At 30.8% G+C, this 21,764-nt stretch overlaps 3 protein-coding genes and 1 non-coding gene across 4 annotated transcripts; 2 read left to right on the top strand and 2 right to left on the bottom strand.

Moving 5' to 3' along the window:
• Positions 1-4,839: 4,839 nt before the first annotated feature.
• LOC130810072 (putative cysteine proteinase inhibitor 7) lies at positions 4,840-6,093 on the top strand. The gene is made up of 2 exons (XM_057676010.1): positions 4,840-5,079; positions 5,507-6,093. The coding sequence occupies exons 1-2, from the start codon at positions 4,960-4,962 to the stop codon at positions 5,741-5,743; spliced, it is 357 nt and encodes a 118-aa protein (XP_057531993.1). The 5' UTR covers positions 4,840-4,959; the 3' UTR covers positions 5,744-6,093.
• Positions 6,094-12,908: 6,815 nt separating this feature from the next.
• LOC130810074 (pathogenicity cluster 5 protein d-like) lies at positions 12,909-15,206 on the top strand. Its single transcript, XM_057676011.1, has 2 exons — positions 12,909-13,719; positions 14,764-15,206. The coding sequence occupies exons 1-2, from the start codon at positions 13,270-13,272 to the stop codon at positions 14,839-14,841; spliced, it is 528 nt and encodes a 175-aa protein (XP_057531994.1). The 5' UTR covers positions 12,909-13,269; the 3' UTR covers positions 14,842-15,206.
• Positions 15,207-17,467: 2,261 nt separating this feature from the next.
• LOC130811934 (U4 spliceosomal RNA) lies at positions 17,468-17,622 on the bottom strand. The gene has a single exon (XR_009041547.1). It is a non-coding gene; the product is annotated as a U4 spliceosomal RNA (small nuclear RNA).
• Positions 17,623-18,092: 470 nt separating this feature from the next.
• Positions 18,093-20,073, bottom strand: LOC130810075 (uncharacterized oxidoreductase At4g09670). The gene is made up of 2 exons (XM_057676012.1): positions 19,526-20,073; positions 18,093-18,901 (listed from the first exon to the last, which is right to left on the bottom strand). The coding sequence occupies exons 1-2, from the start codon at positions 19,988-19,990 to the stop codon at positions 18,284-18,286; spliced, it is 1,083 nt and encodes a 360-aa protein (XP_057531995.1). The 5' UTR covers positions 19,991-20,073; the 3' UTR covers positions 18,093-18,283.
• Between the last annotated feature and the right edge of the window lie 1,691 nt (positions 20,074-21,764).

The raw sequence follows: 21,764 nt of genomic DNA on the forward strand, positions 1-21,764 counted from the left end.
TTTACGAATTATTATATGAGACATTTTTATAAAATCACAGTTAAATGTGCTTGTATGATAAGTAATCCTAGTGATACTAACTACTATTTTGATTTTATGATTTTGATATATTTAGAGATATTGAGACGGTGCTTTGACAAATATGTAATCCCGAACAAGACAAATTAGTAAGGATAGAAGGAACATCATCATTATCATCGCGCACCCATAGGAATTATGATTAAGGTATGGGGAGGGAATGGATGCGACGACCCGTACCCATAAAGGAGGATGGGGCTAAAGAGTCCCTCGACTCGAGAAAGCTCCTTAAAAAGAGAGATTCCTACAAACAAAAAGGATATAAGATTGCTGTTGCTAACTAAATATAGTATCTTGCAAGTTACTATATTTGGAAAGTCTTTAATATAATGACTTGGTTTACGTACTACTAGTCTATGAAGTATGTACTTGAATAAAAGATCTCATGCATTTATCTTATGATGCTTGGATTAAGTTAAATCCTACTATATCATTACTCATTACCTACTTTTGTGGGTTCTTCTAGTCCTACTTTCACAAAAATATTATATTATAGAATTATGATAGATTGTAGATCTACTATGTACTAAGGTAGATCTGTCACTAACTAAAATTACTTCTCAAGGATTGTTTTATTGAAACTAAAATCAATACTTTCTTTTTTTTTCTTCTCGTTTACTTTTTGCATAGTTTTCAAAATAAATTTTAAATCTTAATATCTCTAAATACACGTAATAAAAAAATACATAAGAAAAAAGTAGACATTAGAACGAATCTAACGAGATTTCACTTGGATATATTTTAATATATTTTATCTTCTAAATATGTCTCAAAAACATTAATCAAACTTCTCTCTCCTTAAAGTAGAATATTCTAAATAAGAAGAATATTAGAGATAATTCAAATAAATAATAGGTAGACATAACAATATAATTAAACTTTTATATATACATCATGCTCATGGTTTTAATAAAAACTAAAATTAATAATTATTAATTCATTCATAAAATAGTTATATGATATCTCATCATCATCATATCCAGTGTATCCCGCTCATAGAAAACTATAGTCAGAGTCTAAGAGTTATATGATATCTATATTAGATAATTAGAATTAACACCTATTGAGATGAAGTAACAATCTAAATTGATAAAACCACCATAAATGTAGTGATATATCATATATATGAGACTTTTGCATGCTCTCATTTACAACGTTATTTGATACAACTTTTAGTAAAATGTTATTTTGATCAAACATATATAGTTCTAATATAAAAATAAATTCAGAAAATTAAAATTATGTCTCAAAACTCTCACATGTAGTAATATTAAAATTTAATAAATGGATGAAATGATCCAATAAATGGTTACAATTAATCTCTCATAAAGAGAGGGTGACACTTTTTTAATTATAAAAGAACAAAATGCTAAAACAAATAGAGCGAGGATGTTATTTATAGAACAAAATACAAATTTACTATATACACTAAAATACAAATTCAAAATCCCAACCCTATTGATAAATTAAATTTGCAAGTCGTTATTGATATATTCTATATCCTAATGAAATTGCACTAATTCCATTCATATATTTCTTCCATTTATATATTTCTTTCACTTTTAATGATAATTGATCAAAATTGCGCTCTATACTCCAAAATCAAATCTTCTAAATAAAAACGAATTAGTTGACTTATTGACTATTTGTAATTAATTGATTCAAACTTGCACCGAATACCTATTTTTTTATTCAGCCCGTCTTGTATGAGACCGTCTCATGACGGGCCCATATATAATTAGCCCTTTTTTTAATTGATTACTTTAAGATCATAATTGATCGTTTTAAGATTAAGTATTCACTGTATGAGTATAAAAAGTTTTTATTTTAAAATTATAAGTGATTACTTTAAGAAAAAAAGTGTATATTGGGCCAGCCTAATAGATTGGTCTCACCGTGAGATTGTCTCATTTAAGAATTAGTGTTGTTTATTACGTTTATAGAATCCCATTCACTACTGATAAATTAAATTTGCACGTTGTTATCAAAATATTCATTTTGTCTCCATGAAGCACATCAACAAATATTTCTATTTAAATTTGTTTCGCTTTGTTGTGAATGAACTATGTCAATGGTGAAGAAACAATAAACAAACTAATGCAAAGAACAATCACAAAACAGAACAAAATAATGGAAGAAGAAACACACAATATATGAGGTATCTAATGATACTCCCCCTCAAACAAAGTATCTTATCATTAATATAAGCAACAATATATTAATGACTCACCTTAGAAGCTTCAAAAACAACCTCTCAAAGCAAAGATTGAACTTTTGATGTTAATCTTTCTCAAATGCCCTAATACAATGGGAGAATACTCTCTTGGCTAAAAACCTAGTTAACTCTTAGTAATAGACTCTCTCTTAAACCCTAATGGTCTCCCGAGACCTGTTATATAGTCCTAAGATATATGTGGAAGTCTTAAGACCAATAGCTAAAAAATCCAAACAAACCCAAATAATATCGAGAGTGGGTTAATAATTAAAATTGAAGTAAACCATATAAAGTATATATATTATTATTATAATATAATTTGCCAATTAAAATAAATACAGGTCAGAGAAGGTTCTGAGCATGTTCAACATGTTTAACTTCACAGCGTCCCGAAAAATTAGGGTCCTCAATGTTAAATTACGTAGTATACAGTGGCGGATCTAGAGATTAGAGTTCCATGGGGCACCAACAAATGGATGAAATTTCATCAGAGTTTCGTTTGTAAAATTAACAACTATTTTTATTTTTATTTTTCTAAATTTCTGAAAGAAAATATCTTGGAACACATCCAATACTATGCAAGAATACCTATTAGGAACCAGTACGACAATTTCAAAATTCTAGAATACGTGAACACCATTTTATATTGGATACGAGTATGAAGATACTGCAAAATGATAAAAAAAAAATACTTAAAATTGTCTAAAATGTAAATAATCAATAAAATTAAACTTTTTAATAAAGCTCATTATTAAGATAAAAAAACAAATGTTTCATCAAACATCAAACAAAACCTTAGTATAATACTCCACTGCTAAAGAAAAAAACAAAGAAAAGTAAAAAAGTAAAAAAAAATAAAATTACACAAGGTAGTAAGCTAGTAGTAGTACAACTAGTAGTACTCGATGAGAGAAAAAGTTGTTATAAATGTTACTTTATTTATTAAATAAACAATAAAATAAAGTTATAAGTTTGTAGAAGTAAATAAATTACATATGACTATTAAGAACCATGCTTATGTACAACACCGAAAAACCGATCTTCAATCCCGAACAAAGTAACAAGAAGATTTTGTTTGAACTTGATATTAATTCTAGGCGAGATGCTCTTTCCTAAAATATAATTTCCTCCCTACTACGGTGCTTGGGAATAAACCAGAAATATGTTCTGAGATACAAAGAATTACACTAAATTCCTAGCACACGGAATTTAGAATGATGTAAGAAAAACTTAAATGGAAGAAGATACGAAAATTACAATCGAGGATTGCAAGTTTTCTATGTAAAGTGCTCGAAAAGAAAAGAAATCAGAAACTGAATGTAGAAAATAACCACACAAGCCTTTTATATTTATAGAATAGCTTACACCTTTTCACGAAGCCACATGTTACTCCATGAAACACAAGGTTGGTTCACGAACTAATGTCGTCTTTCAATCAATCTATACCAATATATCCGGTTAAAATAACCACATTTAACCGTTGGTAGTTACATTATAACTATCAAACGAACATAAGAAGAGAAACATTATGTTTCTCGCTGCCTGGACTACTCGACCGAGCAGATAGGCTTGACCCGGTCGAGCGCCTTCTCTGAACCTATTGGATCCCTACTGCAGCTTGGCTCGATCGAGCCACTCATGCTCGATGGGTCGAGCAACCTTCAAAAATCCTCCCAATCTTCGTCCCTTGCCTCCATGCTTGATCATTCCTTTCATGAACCTCATCAAGTCATCATCATTCAATACTTGGTTAAGAGACCCAAACCTTAGCACTCCATTCCCCATGGCACACTCTGCACCACTCTCAAGTTTGGAAGACATGGCATGAGCTACGAGATGCTCAAAGTCATCATCAATGTTTTCGGAATGGGCTCTTGCTTCAACACGCTTTTTTGTACTATTTGGGTATGAATGTTGAGTCTGAATTACAAATCAATATCGCGGTGTCGCTAATGTTGTGTTTGAATCTTGCTGGCTACGCAATTTACTTTTTAAACTACATTGTGCAATTTTTAAAGCAACTAACCTTAGTTTATTTTGATGATATTAATGCCATTTGTCTATCAAAAAACTTAGTGCAACATCAACATACTAAACATATTGAAATAGATATACATTTTGTTCGTGAGAAAGTAGTCAGGTCAAATTGATGACCTCTTTTGCAAGGGCTTCCGGTTATACTTCTTCAAGACTTCAGAGACAATCTCAACGTTTGTCAATCTCTCGCTCAACTATCACCTGCAGGGGTGTATAATTTGAATATAATTATATTACAAGATACTTGTATATATTTAATCTTAGAATAATTAGGCATATTTTATATTGTGTAAACATGTTTCTTATTCTTGCATTGTACATCTTTTTCAATTCCAGAAATCAATAAAAAAAAAAAAAAAAAAACTTAGCATTTATTCACTACTGATAAATTAAATTTGCACGTTGTAATATCAAAATATTTCATAAGGACAGAAGAATATTAAATGGTCCAATGAACTTGACAAGAATAAATTCACACACAACCACTAAGGCTAAAGATGGGGTAAAATCAAATTCTTGATTCCAATTTTACTTCTATAAATTACGAGGGATCCTAATGCAAAGGGACATCAATATACACTAACTTAATAACAGAATACACACATTATAATTCACAACGCAAAAATAAAATGAGTTCCTCTGCTCAAATGCAAAAGCCAGTGGTTGGTGGCTGGTTTCCTGTTGATCCACACAGCGAAAAGATTCAAGAGCTTGCTAAATGGGCTGTCGATGAAGAAAACAAAAAACCCGTAAGCTTTTTCTTTTTCTTTTTCGCAAATTGTTATATGAGACTGTACTTTATATATATATATATATATTCAATACTCTTACTAATACAAATATTGAGAATATGAAATACCATTTTGATTTTATGGTTTTGGCATAATTAGAGATATTAACGATTAAAATGGTGCTTCGACAAGAGTGCAATCCCGAAAAACTATCTTAGGTTTATTTTTATCATTATTAGGGTGGTTTTTTTAGTTTTCGTCCCAGCAAGTATTCATTTTCTTGATCGTCAAATAATTATTTTTTAAAAAAGATTTATTAGATTATATATAACATATTATAAGACTAATTATTATTTTATCTTTTGATCGAGTTGGTTTCTTTAACATTCCAAATTATCGAAATATTAATATATTTGTTACCTTATTGCTAAAATAAAAAATGCAGAGTGTGTATAAGCTAGCGTACAAAAAAGCATTTTATGCGGAAGAACAAATTGTTTCTGGTAGGAACTATCGGATTGATTTCGAGGCATATATTAATATATTCCCAGGACCAGCAGCAAAAACAGAAAAAGTTGGAAAGTTTCAAGCAATTATTTACGAGGATTTGAAGGGCAACTTAGAGCTTACTAAATTTAGCCCTCTTTTGCAAGCCAATGAGAAGATTGCTGTTGCTAATTAATAAAAATATGTTGCAAGTTACTATATTTGGAAGTTACTACTATGTACTTGAATAAATGATTTCATGATGCATGTATCTTATGATATTGAAAATACTTCACACGTGAGATATGATCCCATATTAATAAAATAGTGGGTTGTTGACTTGTATATATAGTGGGTGAGCTGATCTTCCTACTACCATATGGTTTTGGGAAACAATAAACCTCACCAAGTGTATGTACAAGTCAACGCTCACCAAGTTACTACTATGTACTTGAATAAATGATTTCATGATGCATGTATCTTATGATACATGGGATGAAGTTAAATCCTACTAATATATTAACAACTTATTGTGTATTACTATTATTATTATTGTGTCATTACTCTTTAATGTTTTATTAGTTTTAGGACCGGGTAAAAGAATATAATATTTTTAAAAATAGGCCCATTTATTTTATATTGGTTTACATTTTTGAGATCTAAAAACAAAAATAAAAATTCGTAGTTTTCTTTTATGATGAAGAAATTCTAGTAATTTTGCTACTCTCATGTAATTTTCCGAATCCAACAAACACTCTCATGTATGTACCCTTAAACTTCAACTTTATCATCATTCGTAGCAACTCCATATCGCTACCCCTACCAACCATTGCATCCTCCATTAAGAGTCCATATTTAATCTCCTTCAACTATGCTCATGTTCGTCGTCGCTACTTATGATTCTTCAAGATTAGACTTTTTCTTTTCTTCGTCCATCTTGAGGGGAAATGATAGAGATGAATAAGATCAACAAATCAATTAAGATAAATATCGATTGATATATTGATTATCTTGAGAATATTTTGATATTTTATATTGCAATTATTTAACGATAACAATATTATACGTAATCTTTATTATTAGTATATATTTTATTCCATGGAATTTTATAGATTCTTTTATAGCTATAGTTGCTTGATTTTCCAAGGGGATAAGATTTTTTTTTAGATTATAGGGTAGGCTAAAAAAAAAGAGAAATTCAAATAAAATTTAATATTAAAACTTTATAGTAAAAAGCTATACTAACACTAGATAAGACAAGACCTGATTCTCGAATAAGAATAAATAAATTCGATAAGATGACCACTAATGCACAATGTAACTAAAGTGGAGTTTTGATTCCGACGCTCGATCATCAACGATAAATGTGTCCATTCTTAGACTCGAATCAACACATATTTTATTACTGTTTTTAGAAATATCGTACGCCAAATAAAAATATCGAGAGTGGGTTAATAATTAAAATTGAAGTAAACCATATAAAGTATATATATTATTATTATAATATAATTTTCCAATTAAAATAAATACAGGACAAAGAACGTTCTGAGCATGTTTAACATATTTAACTTCACAGGGTCCCGAAAAATTAGGGTCCTCAATGTTAAATTACGTAGTATACAGTGGCGGATCTAGGGATTAGAGTTCCATGGAGCAACAACAAATGGATGAAATTTCATCAGAGTTTCGTTCGTAAAATTAACAACTATTTTTATTTTTATTTTTGTAAATTTCCGAAAGAAAATATATTGGAACACATTCAATACTATGCAAGAATACCTATTAGGAACCTGTACGACAATTTCAAAATTCTAGGATACGTGAACACTATCTTATATTGAATACGAGTACGAAAACACTGCAAAATGATAAAAAAAATGTACTTAAAATTGTCTAAAATGTAAATAATCAATAAAATTAAACTTTTTAATAAAGCTCATTATTAAGATAAAAAAACAAACGTTTCATCAAACATCAAACAAAACCTTAGTATAATACTCCACTGTTAAAGAAAAAAAACAAAGAAAAGTAAAAAAGTAAAAAAAAATAAATTACATAAGGTAGTAAGCTAGTAGTAGTACAACCAGTAGTACTCGATGAGAGAAAAAGTTGTTATAAATGTTACTTTATTTATTAAATAAACAATAAAGTAAAGTTATAAGTTTTAGAAGTAAATAAATTACATATGACTATCAAGAACCATGCTTATGTACAACACTGAGAAACCGATCTTCAATCACGAACAAAGTAACAAGAAGATTTTGTTTGAACTTGATATTAATTCTAGGCGAGATGCTCTTTCCTAAAACATCATTTCCTCCCTACTACGGTGCTTGGGAATGAACCGGAAATACGTTCTGAGATACAAAGAATTACACTAAATTCCTAGCACGCGGAATTTAGAATGATGTAAGAAAAACTTAAATGGAAGAAGATACGAAAATTACAATCGAGGATTGCAAGTTTTCTATGTAAAGTGCTCGAAAAGAAAAGAAATCAGAAATTGAATGTAGAAAATAACCACACAAGCCTTCTATATTCATAGAATAGCTTACACCTTTTCACGAAGCTACATGTTACTCCATGAAACACAAGATTGGTTTACGAACTAATGTCGTCTTTCAATCAATCTATACCAATATATCCGGTTAAAATAACCACATTTAACCGTTGGTAGTTACATTATAACTATCAAACGGATAACAGTAGCTTTTCCTTCCTTTCTCGCAGCCGCGAGTTGTTTCACGATCCATGAACACTACTTTTTGCTAAAAACATAAACTTTGCAACCTTGGGATATATTCAAATTAATTTATTTAAATTAATTAATTATAATTTTCGATGACCATTATACACTCTAAATGACAACAAAAGTTTCTAAAAATTGCTAATAAAAAAGTAAAAAGTAAATATAAGTAATAAAAAAGTTAAAAGCAAAAAAAAAGGTAAAGCTTCTATTCACCTTCTTCAATACCAAGCCTTCTACAACACCTCAACTAGGAAACACGGACACGCCCCTGAACCTGCGTGTCGGGTGTCGGACACGCGAAAAATCCGTGTCCGACACGCCAAATGAAGTGTCCAATATTTTAATATTTTTCCGGACACGTGGACACGGAAGGGACACGGCAAGGACACGAAAGGGACATAGCAAGGACACGTGTTTTCTTTCTTTTTTTTTTAAAAAAAAATCGAAAACAGATGAACGGTATAGTAGTACACTCGAATTCCCGCTCCACTGTCGCTGCCGCACTCCTGCACCACGCCACCGCCGACTCCTCCTCCATCACAGACGAACACTCGAACTCGGTGCTGCACTGCTGCTGCCCTGTGGGTTGTTCGAATCGAACAGCAAATCAACTCTAATTATCCACCTATTGAAGCCATTGTTGTACCTTCTCTATTCCAGATCCAAGCAATTCAATCATGTCTACTGCAGTCTTTAATGGCGATGAAACTGCTCCTTTCTTCGGCTTCCTCGGGGCTGCTGCCGCTCTTGTCTTCTCTTGTTAGTCATCAAACCCTAGGCTTTCTTTTTCAAGTGTTCTTCTGTTTTTAGTTTGATTAGAGTCTAAATATTTTTAGATCTAGGTTTAATTTGATGATGGAAAATTGATTAGAGTCTATTTATTTGGTTTTCTTTGATTTGGTTTGTATGACTATTTTTAAATATTCATGTTGTTTATTTGGTACTTATTTGCATTTTATGTGAGTTTTATGTTTTCAAAGTGTTTATTTACATATATCAAATGAAAGATTGTAAAATTATCTTTAATTTGATATATTTATTATATTACCATTTTCGTGTCCCCGTGTCCGCCATTTTTAAGTTGGCGTTTTCCCGTATCCGTGTTGTATCTGTGTCCGTGTCCGTGTCCGTTTTAGTGCAACTTATTAGCACCTCAATGCTCTAACTAAGTCTAACTTCATTGGTGGAAGTGTAGAATTTCAAGAGTTAAATTTTTAAAAAAAATTGTGCCGGGGGCACATGCTCAGGATGCCCATACTTAGATTCGCCTCTGATAGTATATATATTAAGTGTTTAAAAATATAAAATTGTTTGAAAAAATCATAATTTTAAAATTGCACGAGCCTTTAGAAAATTTGTAAATTTTTACTTCGCTCCTTATATAGGCATGCGAACTACTTCCTTCCTTTATATACTTGGCAATATTTGGATCTCCAATATATATACATCTTTTAGAGAGATTTGTTGCAAACTCAATAAAAGAGAACAAGTATATTTGAGTGAAAAACTAATATACTTTTCTCATTGACTTAAAATAACACTAGCTATTCTTATTACAAACACTTATTAAAACCTTTCTTTTTTTTGAAAATTTTAAAATAATACTTTCAACTATTACTATTGACTTAAAATATTTTAATTCAGCTATTAAATATTATTTTTGTATATCTTAAATATTAATATACTTAAAGCTTGTACATCTCAACTATTACTAGTGACTCAAAATTAATGCATATTTGAAGCATTTGTTAGTGGATTTGACTTGTTACATTTAAATTCTTACGTTTTTAATTTTAGTTACTCTAACATTTTCATTTAAATAAGAGTAGGAAGGGGATTTAGACGAATTTTAACGTAATAATGTTACTTGATTACATATATTTTCAGGGCGGTCTTAAATATTTGGAGGTCTTGTGCCAATTTTAAAATGAGGCCTCCTTATAACTAAAAACTTATACTATGGACTGTTGGTATAATTTTGGGCCGATGAAGATATCTTCAACTTTACTTCTCGATACATTAATTGAGTTGTTGGACTAATTTTGTACTTTCTTTTACAAAATATATGGGCTGTTGGACTAACTTTAAGGCCCCCATTAATGTGAGGTTCTGTCTTATAGCACAGAATGCACAATTTATACATCAGGCCTGTATATTTTTACTTGCTCCTACCATATTGAAAAAAATATCATCATCATCCTATTCAGTATATCCCGCTCATAGAAAAAAAAAACTATGGACAGGGTCTGGAGAGGGAAAGACGGCGGCAACTCATACCCATAAAGGAGAGCGCGGTCAAAGAAGTCCTCCGGCTCGAGAAAGAAACGAAAACGAAAACAGAAACAAAGAAACGGATAAAAACGGAGACGTACCTACACGGAAAGATAACTATATATATACCTTGTACTAAGTGGCCAAACTTGCCACCTTATGTATGTGATTTTAGACTTATTAAAAGTGTAAAATACCAAACAAAGAATTAGCAGGAATTCCAAGAAGTTTATATGAAGGTCCCAAAAGGTTTGAAAAGAGATTTTTTGTAGGAATTTAAGTTTATAAAAAATTATGGAACCGAAAGTTTTATAGAAAATTAGTTTTTTTATCTATACATATTTCTATCACGTGAACTAAGTGTTTAATATTCAGGACTTGTAAATCATAGGTTAGTCTAGTGGTCGAAATCCAAAAAAAAAAATTTCACCCTTAAAAATAAAGATCGAGTTTAAATTCAATTTGAAAAAAATAATACATACTTTAATTAAGACAAAACTCGATTCTTAATAGAAAGTTTATATAAATATTTTTTTTTCTCCTTAGAGATAATAATCTTGTACTCAAATTGTTGTTTGTATGTTGTTAACGAAATCATTCATTTTTAAACAAAATGTATCACTCTTTATTTTGATTTTCTATTTGTCTTACTCGGACTTTTAGATTATTCTTGAAATTGCGCTGCTTTTCATTGCATATCTGAGCTTACTACCCAAACATATAACACATGTTTGACACCCGTAAACTCAATCCCAATATCCTTTTGTTTCTTTTTATCCCTAAACTTTTTTTTAATGAGAAATATAGCTATATTAAAAAAAAAATCATCATTATCGTATTAAATGTATTTCGTTTATATGAATTATGATAAGAGTTTAAAGACGAAAAAAACGACAATACATACTCATAAAGGAGGACACGGCCAAAGAGTCTTTCGGCTCGAGAAAGATCCTCAGACATAGAAATTCCTACAATAAAAAGAACCGATTAAAACTAAATCCGCAAGCCAACATCTTATAACACAAAGCTTAACCATAATCATAAATTAAAATAAATATAAATAAAACGATGAATAATAGTATAATTTTATTTAGTTTATGGTATATTTCAAACTCTTAATTAAGAGTATATAAGACGGTTACATTATTTTATATTGTAGTTTATTAAAGGAATAAGAGTGTTTTGCTACAAGACAAAGTAGAAACCTCCATTCATTTAAATTTCTTCTCAAATTGCCAAAACTACTACTACTATATTCCACTCAACTTGATCGTGCCCATTATTTTTTTTTGTCATTGTATTAAAATTGTATATTCCATTTCCTTCACCTTACATGTATTTGGAGTAAGATTGAGAACTCAACTTATTTAAAAAGAATCTAAAAATCTAATTTTTTTTTTTTTAGTTTTAAAATTTAAAGGGCTAATTGTTTGAGGGTGAATGTTTTGTATAGAAGTTTAAATTGAGTGATAGTTCGTGGTTTAATGAGGTTAAAATGTTATTATTAAAAAAATTTATTGTTCAGTAAAGTAGTTGTTTAAATAGGGTTACGTGGTGCAAGTAAGTGTTTTCATAACATTACAACTTGTAGCGTTTCATAATCAAAAATTATGGTAGGAGAATTTCTTAACATTTTTCTCAATAAATTATTTTCCAACAGCTATTATAAGCATAAGCGTTAAATTTACCAAACAGTCTTAATTATTCACAGAACTAATTATTCAACAGCTAATTATCTAAAAGCTATAATCATACAGCTATAGCTATCCATAACTATGACCAATTAAACAGTTATCAACTGCTATAATTGTTACATTTATCAACTGCTTGCTAAACACCTTATTTAACTAATAAGTTGAAGGGCCAACCATTGACAACTACTAAGTTCATTGATAACCTTTACTGGCATGAATACTTTCTTTCAACAAACCCTTAAATAATTGTTCTCTTTTTTTGTTTAGTTATTCTAAAACAAGTAGATAAAGCTAAGCATTAAAGTATTTATAAATGTTTACTTACTCTAAAAGATAGTCTTTTGGAAGATGAGAACAAAACCTAATAAAAATTAATTGATGTAGTATGAAAATCAAGTTGTACCTAAAAATATAAATAAAAATGAAAAACTAGATTTAGTAAGACATTTATTATTATTTTCCCATCAAAACATTTGCCAATATTTTTATTAATTTTGCAACATTTTCAATTTTTAAAAACTCTTATTCATATATTTCTTCTTATTTTTTCTCTTATTTAACCTCCATATCCATCCAATTTTAATATTTTCTACTTAATAGTTGTACAAAGGTGTATTGTGGCATACTCATATGACATAGTAGCAAGTTAGGCCTGTTTTGAATTTGCACCTTTAACCATCTTATGTGGATAAATTCTCGTGTGAGATCTTTTTTATATATGAGTTGAATAGTTTAATTAACACAATTATTAATATATGAGTTTTTTTTTATGGTTATTTTATCGAAAGACAATTTTTCAGATACATAACTATTTTATGTGAGAGTTATTTTTATTAAATGAGACAAACTATAAACAAGGAAAACTCCCATATGCATTAATACACCTCTTAACTCGTACACCAACCACATAATAAATGTTTGTAAATTCTCATTCAGAACTGATAGATCCTAAAAAGAACAACCATATAAGCCATCAGGTAAACCTAAGAGTTAATAAAGAGAGAGAAAATGAAGAACAAACATGAAGATCAACAACAAGATCAAGAAATAAACAACTCAACAAAATTGGAAATGGAGAAAAAACAACCATTAATATTTATTCAAGTATTTGAACAAATTTATAGGGCTATTGTTTGGTATTTAGGTTTTAGAGAAATACCTTCTGCAACTCGTACTTCCGCTACTGATGATGTCAGCAATGTTAGTACGAGCTGTGAAGGAAGTCATCATGATCAACCTAATATTCCGTTCGAAAATAGGGTCTGTGAAGGCAGTATCGATGATGATAATAAAGATTTTTATGGCGATAACGATAACGTTAATGATGGTAAAGATGATGATGATGGATGTGATGGTTACGGTGGTGGCGGAGGAAATGGTGGCGCAGATGATGGTGATGGTGACGGTGACGGTGACGGTGACGGTGTAATAGACCCAGGAACTACTCCTATTGATTCTGTAAGTACTCTCCTTTTCCTATCTATCTAGCTCCTAATTAAGGGCCAAGTTTTTTTTTTTTTTTTTTTTTGAAATAAGGCAACATGTTGTAAAATCAAAAAGTTATGATGACTACGGAAGTATTTATGATGACAGACTTGCTTATTATGTTAATTTATAAGTTAAAATATGGACGTATGAGATTTTATTTGATGAATCATGTCAATTTAAAATTTATTAATTTTTAATTTATATATACTCACTTAGAGTTTTTGTAGTACGATTTATCTTCTCTCCTGTTAAATTTATATTGTATAAACTATAAATATATGAGAGTTTTTTAAGTCATAATATGCATATTTATTAAAAGTAGGAAGGTAGAATTTTGTATATATTTATATATTTGTGATGGTAACTTTGGTCAAATGCGAAAAAAACAATTTACTACGTAAAACTATTTTTATGAATTAAGACATAAAGTAAGTTCCGGTAATGACTTGAAATATATTTTGAACATTAAAGTAGGTATTTGGAAGGTGAGATTTAGCTAGAGTTAATTAAATCTATGTTGAAAAATTGTTTCAATATTGATATTAAATGATGATGATGAAAAATATTATTTATCATGCAATTTTTTATGAAATGTAACTCGTTATTTCTGTGATGGTATTTTGTTTATAAAAAATTATTTATGAATATTAATTTTTCGAACAAACTGAGATGATTGATGTGGAACAAGCATAATAAAAAATTAAACTTATTGATAGATTTTTCTATTAAAATTTTACTGGTTTTTCATTGTCGCTTTCACTATTTATTAATCCCTTCAACAAAGCACACTAATTGGTTATTTTTAAGTGTGAAATCTAGCTAGGGTTCAAAATAAAAAAGAGTAGCGTTGTTCCAAATTTTGTTTTAATAGCTGAATCAATTTTAATAAATCAAAATCAAACTAAAAATAAGATTAATCCAACTTTAGTAATTTCATAAAAATTATTTTGAACAATAAATATAAATAATTAGCAAGAGCTAAACACCTATTAATTATTATCTTGATAAATGCAGGAAAGTATTAAAACAAAGGCCATAAGGAAGCCACAAAGGCCTGGCATAGGAAGTGGAAGACCTGGTCAAACTCACTGAAAACAAACACCAATGCAACTATCTATTACTTTGATTATCGGGTACGCTGACAGAAGAAGAGGGTCATTTGAAAAACGAACTTAGGACAATTTTATTTGAAAAATATAATACTTACTTTAAATCTCCGAGGATTAATTGCTTAATATATTCTACATATTTAATGGTATTAGTATGCATACATATAATTTGATTAAGTAGGAGACAAATGTATGCTTAATTCTCAACTTTCTAATTTGCTTTTTTCTAGCTTGTTTAATCACATTTATGTTGTACTTTTGGGTGTGAATTGTTGTATATATGTAGGAACTTCTTATATGAACATTTGTTTGTTTTTAACAAGTATTTGAGTTGTGGCATACTTTCTCTATCCCAAAGACTTCATATTTTTCAACATACCCCTTCAAAGTAGGGATTAGATATAACATTTGATTTGGCTAATAAGTGATTAAAATGAAGAAAATGTATAATTTTTGTTAAAAGATCAACAATTTGATTATAGGTTGGAAAATAAGATGATTGTAATAAGCCTTCCGTGTAAATTAATAATCAATTTTTATATACTTTGTACGCTCATAAAATACAGAATTTTTATCTATACATAAAGCGGATTGATTGTCACAATACAAAGCAACTGATTTGGTAATAAATACTCCTAATTCTTGAAGAAGTCAAACCTTAAACCATCTCCATCAAGAATTGAGAAGCAATGAAGAGCAGATTGAAAACAACCAAAACAACAATCACAATACCCTATAACTTGTACTTATACCCAAAATAATCCATCAAAAATTGGGTAACTATCTCCCCAATTTCAAGCTCGAACCAGTGTTGTTCCTTGCAAACTTTGAGTTATTAGCGAAAAATAAAAAGAGTTCAATAGACATGCGCTTAATTAAGAAACCTAATACTGCAAGTTTGATCCATGCTAAAAGCTATTTATACAAATATTAATTTAAATATAAGGATTAACTCAATTTGAACCCCTTCTTGAACTGAACTTTAGGCGATTATACCTCAAAATTACCCTTAAAAAAGGCTCTGGCTCGAACTCTATGCCTCCATATTAGCAACTTACCACAGAACACACCCATGTGTGCCATCTCCAACAGAAATTATAAACAGTCATAATCATATTCAAATCTTTCACTTCATTTCTAACGATGTGGGACTAGAGATTACCTTTTTAGAAATGGCAAAACCAGCAAAGAAATTCCACATGGAACATGATTAGGTGTCATTGATGAGAGCATCATCCCGAAGTAAGTGAAGTATAATAGTGATAATAACATGAAAAAGGTATTCTTGGAAGAACTTCATGGCTGACTATTCAAACGGTCAAACCCCATATATCATTGCATAAGCTATGATCTCGAATATTGTTGTTTGTGCTTTCCCATTTTTTGAGGCCTAGGCTATGAAAACTAGGCAATTCCTTCATTATGAAGTACTAGGCTATGAAAACTACTTGAAAATTTAAATGGACGAACTCTCAAAGATGGAGAGCATCATATTTTCAGTCCTGTGACAAGCATAGAGCTTGCAAGTCGCAACACTAACCATTCAAGAATATAAATAACGCAGCTCAGCCCTCAGGCAGTAAAAGGAATATCAACACAAAGCTAAGGATTGAAAAAATAAGATCACAAATGTCCCATTGACAACAAACACTAACCATCCAGCTTTAATGTGGTTTGTATTGTGAGGAACTTCGTACGAGTGTAAATCAAACAGTAGTGTGTGTAAAACTTGATGCAATTGTTGAATTATCGTATGGTAATAATTAATATAAATCCTTTTAATTTGAGGGTATCGTAAGGTACCTATGAACGCGTGTTACGTTGCGTCTTATTATTTGCATTGTTTGTCGGTTTAAGTGTGTTTGTTGGCTCTGTTTTCTCTCTATATTAGACTGATTGATACATATGTTACTCAAAATTATCGTGTATAGATGTTATTGTGCCAAATTGTCACACTCGACTCGACTCAACTAGTTTATTATATACGCTTGACCTGAGAGAGTTGTGCTTTTCTCTAGTTTTATGCATGAGCCATGAGTTGCAATAGAATTTAATCCGAAGTGTCGAGCATCAAAGGTGGTTAATTGAAGTCAAACATAAAGTCAAAACAACGTAGTTTGATACAAATTACAAAGTAACAACCCTTTAAATCCCACAATCACAACTCATTCATTTCTCTCTTGCACAACATCATCATCAAAGAATTCTTAATTGTTAGATGTTACAATAAGCATATCTTCTGAATTTGCTGCTAAACAAAGAATCTGGGGGTTTTAACTCCTAATAGTAAACCCGTAAATTTGTTCTGGCTATTCACCGTGGTTTTCGTCTTAAAACGTATACTTGTCCCACATCGGTAAATGATACACACATCATCTACATTATAAACCCTCTTTTTTTTTACTTTCGTAAAATAATCTTAAATACTTTATTTTCTACACTCCAGTCTTAAGTTTTATTTGAAACTTTTAGCTATTATACAATTTTGTAACTCATCTAATTAACCATTATTCTTAATGCTTTTTATCACAAAAACATTTCAGGAACATAAATAATTAAAATAGAAGCATTTCAAAAATAAAGGCTTAAAATTTAAACTCAAGTTGTAGGGCTTTACCCTGGTGAGAGGGAGCCCTTCCAGAAATTCTCAACGGCCCCGGTCAAGCCAAGGCCGAAGAGGGGGTTTGGAAATAGTTTTCAACCAGCAATTGACGCGCCTCGGTTATTACCTCACTAGCTGCGTCATTGCCCCAAGCGCAAAGATACCTACAACTATCGTGAAAGTCGGGTTTTATTCTCATGCCTGTTTCCTACCAATACTCATCTACCGATGTGGGATGCATCTTTTCCATCAGGTATATCACCTTATTTGCTTGTATCTTCATTACATATGGATTTAATATATGAATACCTTGAATTGAAACTGAGTTGCTCCCTTACTCTCCCAAGTCCTAACTATAAAAATTCTTCAATAAATTAATTTAATTTAGATATTAATATTACATTTTATGAATACTATTAATTGGCTTTTGAGTATTTTCTTGCAATGACTAGCATTTTATATTAATGACTAAAAAAGATAAATATTGTAAATTCACCTAATGATCGTCATAATAATTTGTTGATAGCTACGAGAACTTAGATATGAAAATAACATTATGTCGATTGAACAAATTAACGTGTTATGAACGACAATATCACGATCTGGGTATGATTGGATCCATAAACAAAAACTAAAATCAAATTAAAATGTTGATGTACATTCAAAATCCAAAATTAATCTAACCCAATAAGCAATAGTCACCTCTAGTTTTTGAGGCTTTTACAAAATGCTGATCCCATTTATTCTTCACAACTCACAATAATTAGAGTGTGATTGAAAAATCAAACAAGTCAACAGGCAACAGCAGCACAAGCTCTACATTTTACGAAATCTCAACCGGCTCAAAGCCTTTATCAATGGAGGCAACAACGGCATCAATTACAAGTTGTGTTTTCCTGGTAATCGTAGGCCACTTCTTGTTGGGTGCGATACCCTGTCGTTTTATACCGTCAACCAAAGCTGAAAACTCTTTTATCATACCAACTTCTTGCGGAAAGTCTGCAGTCACGATGTGCTGACTCGGTTTCTGGTCCCATTCCAAATCCATGTCAGTGAACCAAGCTTTAGAGACTGTCGAAAACGAGCCTCCGGCTTCTTTGTAAGGAATAATGAAATCATTGACATGCAAGGTGCCTTTAGTTCCAATAGCAGTTATGTCCATTGTTAAGTTGGCTAGAAAAGAGCAGTGGAAAGTGGCTACTTTGCCATCTTCCCATTGCAAAGAGGCACCGCAGGATAGCAGCACCCCTGCATCATTTTTAGTCGGGTTCCTCAATGCCGTCACAAACTTTGGTAGTTCATAATTTGCAGCCCACAGAATTGCTCTTATGCAGTACCAACCAGAATCACCAAGAGCACCGAGGCCATCGAGATCGGGTTTCACTCGAATGTCGTTTTGGAGGAAGTCATCATCACCAGCAAAGGTAAAGCATGATTGTACCTGCACAGAGCAGGAATATGATAAATACAGTAATAATAAATACCCCTCCAACTCCCTTCCGCTCAAAAATCATCATCATCATCATTATACCCTATATATCAAGCTATAATCAGGGTCTGGGACTGGGACGGTAGGAAGTGGCATACCATACCCTTATCAAAGGAGATAAGAAGGTTGCAGCAGTGAGACCCTCGGAAACTCGCTCATAATCATAACAACATAAATCACGATATCTTCCTAATATGCTTTCACATCAGACTACATCTCAAAACATTCTTCAAAGCAAACATATATGATCACATATATAACTCTCATCTTTAACTTTCAAGAAGAGCATATGATTTAATAAACTTTTTCTAATATAATCCATTGTGAATCTGAAACCAAAATCAAATCCATTCTCCTCAATAAAAATCACAAGCATAAAACTGAACTATTCTAAATCTATAACAAACAATAACCACATTCACTAATTATATTTTAAATTCTAATTCTAAATCTTATGCCATAATGTACTTCATGAATCCAATTAAAACCCATCAAGAATTTATAAATTCACAATGAAAACAAACAATAAATCTAAAAACATACAAATTCTTCAATAAAATAAAGTAAATCACTCACAGTCTTAAGCTGACCAAAACGCTGATTATCGGCCAAAAAATCAGCCATAACCTTAGTTCTGGGATGATGCATCCACATTGTACCATCCATAAATTGAACCCCATTTGAATCACAAGCACCTAAAATCATATCCAATTCTTTGACATTTAAAGCAGGAGGTTTTTCAAGAAGAACATGCTTCATCTTTTGGGCAGCACGAACTACCCAATACAGATGAAGACTAGTGGGTAATGGCACATAAACAGCATCAACTTCTGGGTCATCAAGAACTTCATCATAGCTCCCGTAGATCTTAGTAGAAGGATGGAATCCATTGGATTTGGCGAAGTTTTGAGCCTTTTCAATGGAACGACTACCAATGGCATGAAGGGTTGAGTTTGGAGATAGAAGGATGGCTCGAGATACTTTGCGGGCAATTTCAGCACAACCAAGGATTCCGAAACGGATTGAGGATGATTCCGCCATTGATGAATTTGGAGCCAGGGAGAGAGCAACAGAACAGTTGAGAAAGTGCTGACGATAATATTCACCTGCAACTCTAATCCCGATACCCTTATCCTCATTATAAATACTTATTTGGAAATTCTACCGTTAATCACACTAAGATCTTAGGTTTTTCACGTGATAATCTAAATTTTTAAAAAATTCACAAGATTTACCAAATTATTTTACTGTGATCTTCTTGTATATAACATGATATTAATTTTTAAGTTTTAAGGTTGTTGTACGTTTATTTATGCGACTCAATATTACAAATGCTATCAGTCTCAATCTTTTCCCAAAAATATAAACTCTAACTCTATCATTTTTGGATTTGAGAGAAGAAATATGATTTGAACGAAAGACGATAGAGTTAGTGTTTTATGTTTTAGGGAAAAAGGTTGAAGCTGATCACATTTGAAATGGTGAGTCGCATAAACATACATACACTAGCTTTAAAGCATCGAAATTAACGTTTACTAATGTTTTATGTGCAAAAAGGTCACAGTTGAACAATATGGTAAACTTTGGGGTTACCACGTTAATTATTTAAAAAGTTTTGATTACCACGTGAAAAACCCAAAATCTCAGGGTTACCACGTTGAATTTCGTTGACCTGTTTGTTGTGAATAATTTTAATTTTAGATTATTTTTTAATAATTCAACCTTTTAGCCTTAGTTTGCTAGCAGCATAATCTTTTATTTTATGATAATTCAACCTTTGCCTTTTGTTTGCTATTAGCATACCCTATTAATATGCTGACAGCAAACTAAGGGCAAAGGTTAGATTATTGAAAAATAATGCAAAGGCTAGATTATTCAGAGCAGATCGGTAAAACATTAAATTATTAAATATAATCAAACATGATATATTATTTAATTAAATTTTAACAATATTTAGATTTTTATTATTTTTAAATGTATATGGACTATGGATAGTGTAATCAAATTCTTACAATATGATCAATTGATCATGACATTAAAAGAAAAACACTTATTTGAAACAATCTCATGGTAAAACCGTATTTATTGAACTGATCTATGTACATTTAGTATGTAAAAATGATCACTTGTAATTTTAAAATGATCACTTATAAATACGTTAATTAGATGAGTTCATCTCATAGTGAAACGTTTCATACAAGACGAGTTGATAACTCAAACCTTTGAGTTATTGCGTTTGTGGAGTTATGGGCTGCCAGGTTGGTGCGCTATCTCTAATTGTTGGATCACAAATTCTTGTAAGAGACGGTCTTTTTGAGTGACCATCTCTAATTGGCCCGGTTCATTATATATTTTTTAAAATAGTGTAAGTATTAAGAATGATGTAAGTAGACATTTAAGATATCGAAAGTAAGCATTAAGATTACGGTAAGTAAGCATTAAGGATAATGTAAGTAAGCATTAAGAATACGATAAATATCCATTAATCATTAATGGGCTAGGCTTTCTCTCAAGAGACTAATTGTTGGATTACATGGTGTGAGTTTGATTTTATAATTGACTTTTAACTTTTTAGTTGGTCAAAAAGCATGATAAAAAATTAATTCTTAAGTCAAAATGAAAAAAACTAATTTAATTGCGTGTTTTAAGATTGCCTTTTGATTGTCCGTAGGTATTTTGATCAAGTAGGTTGGTAGGAAGAATATAATTTCAAGAGTGTGATCTGACTGATGTCAAAGTCTGAAAGACTATAAATAGACAAACAATAGAGTTATCAGAAAGAGATTGTATTATGTTCACTTAGTTTGATAGAAAG

Source organism: Amaranthus tricolor, chromosome 4 (assembly GCF_026212465.1).
Source record: "Amaranthus tricolor cultivar Red isolate AtriRed21 chromosome 4, ASM2621246v1, whole genome shotgun sequence".
NCBI lineage: Eukaryota > Viridiplantae > Streptophyta > Magnoliopsida > Caryophyllales > Amaranthaceae > Amaranthus > Amaranthus tricolor.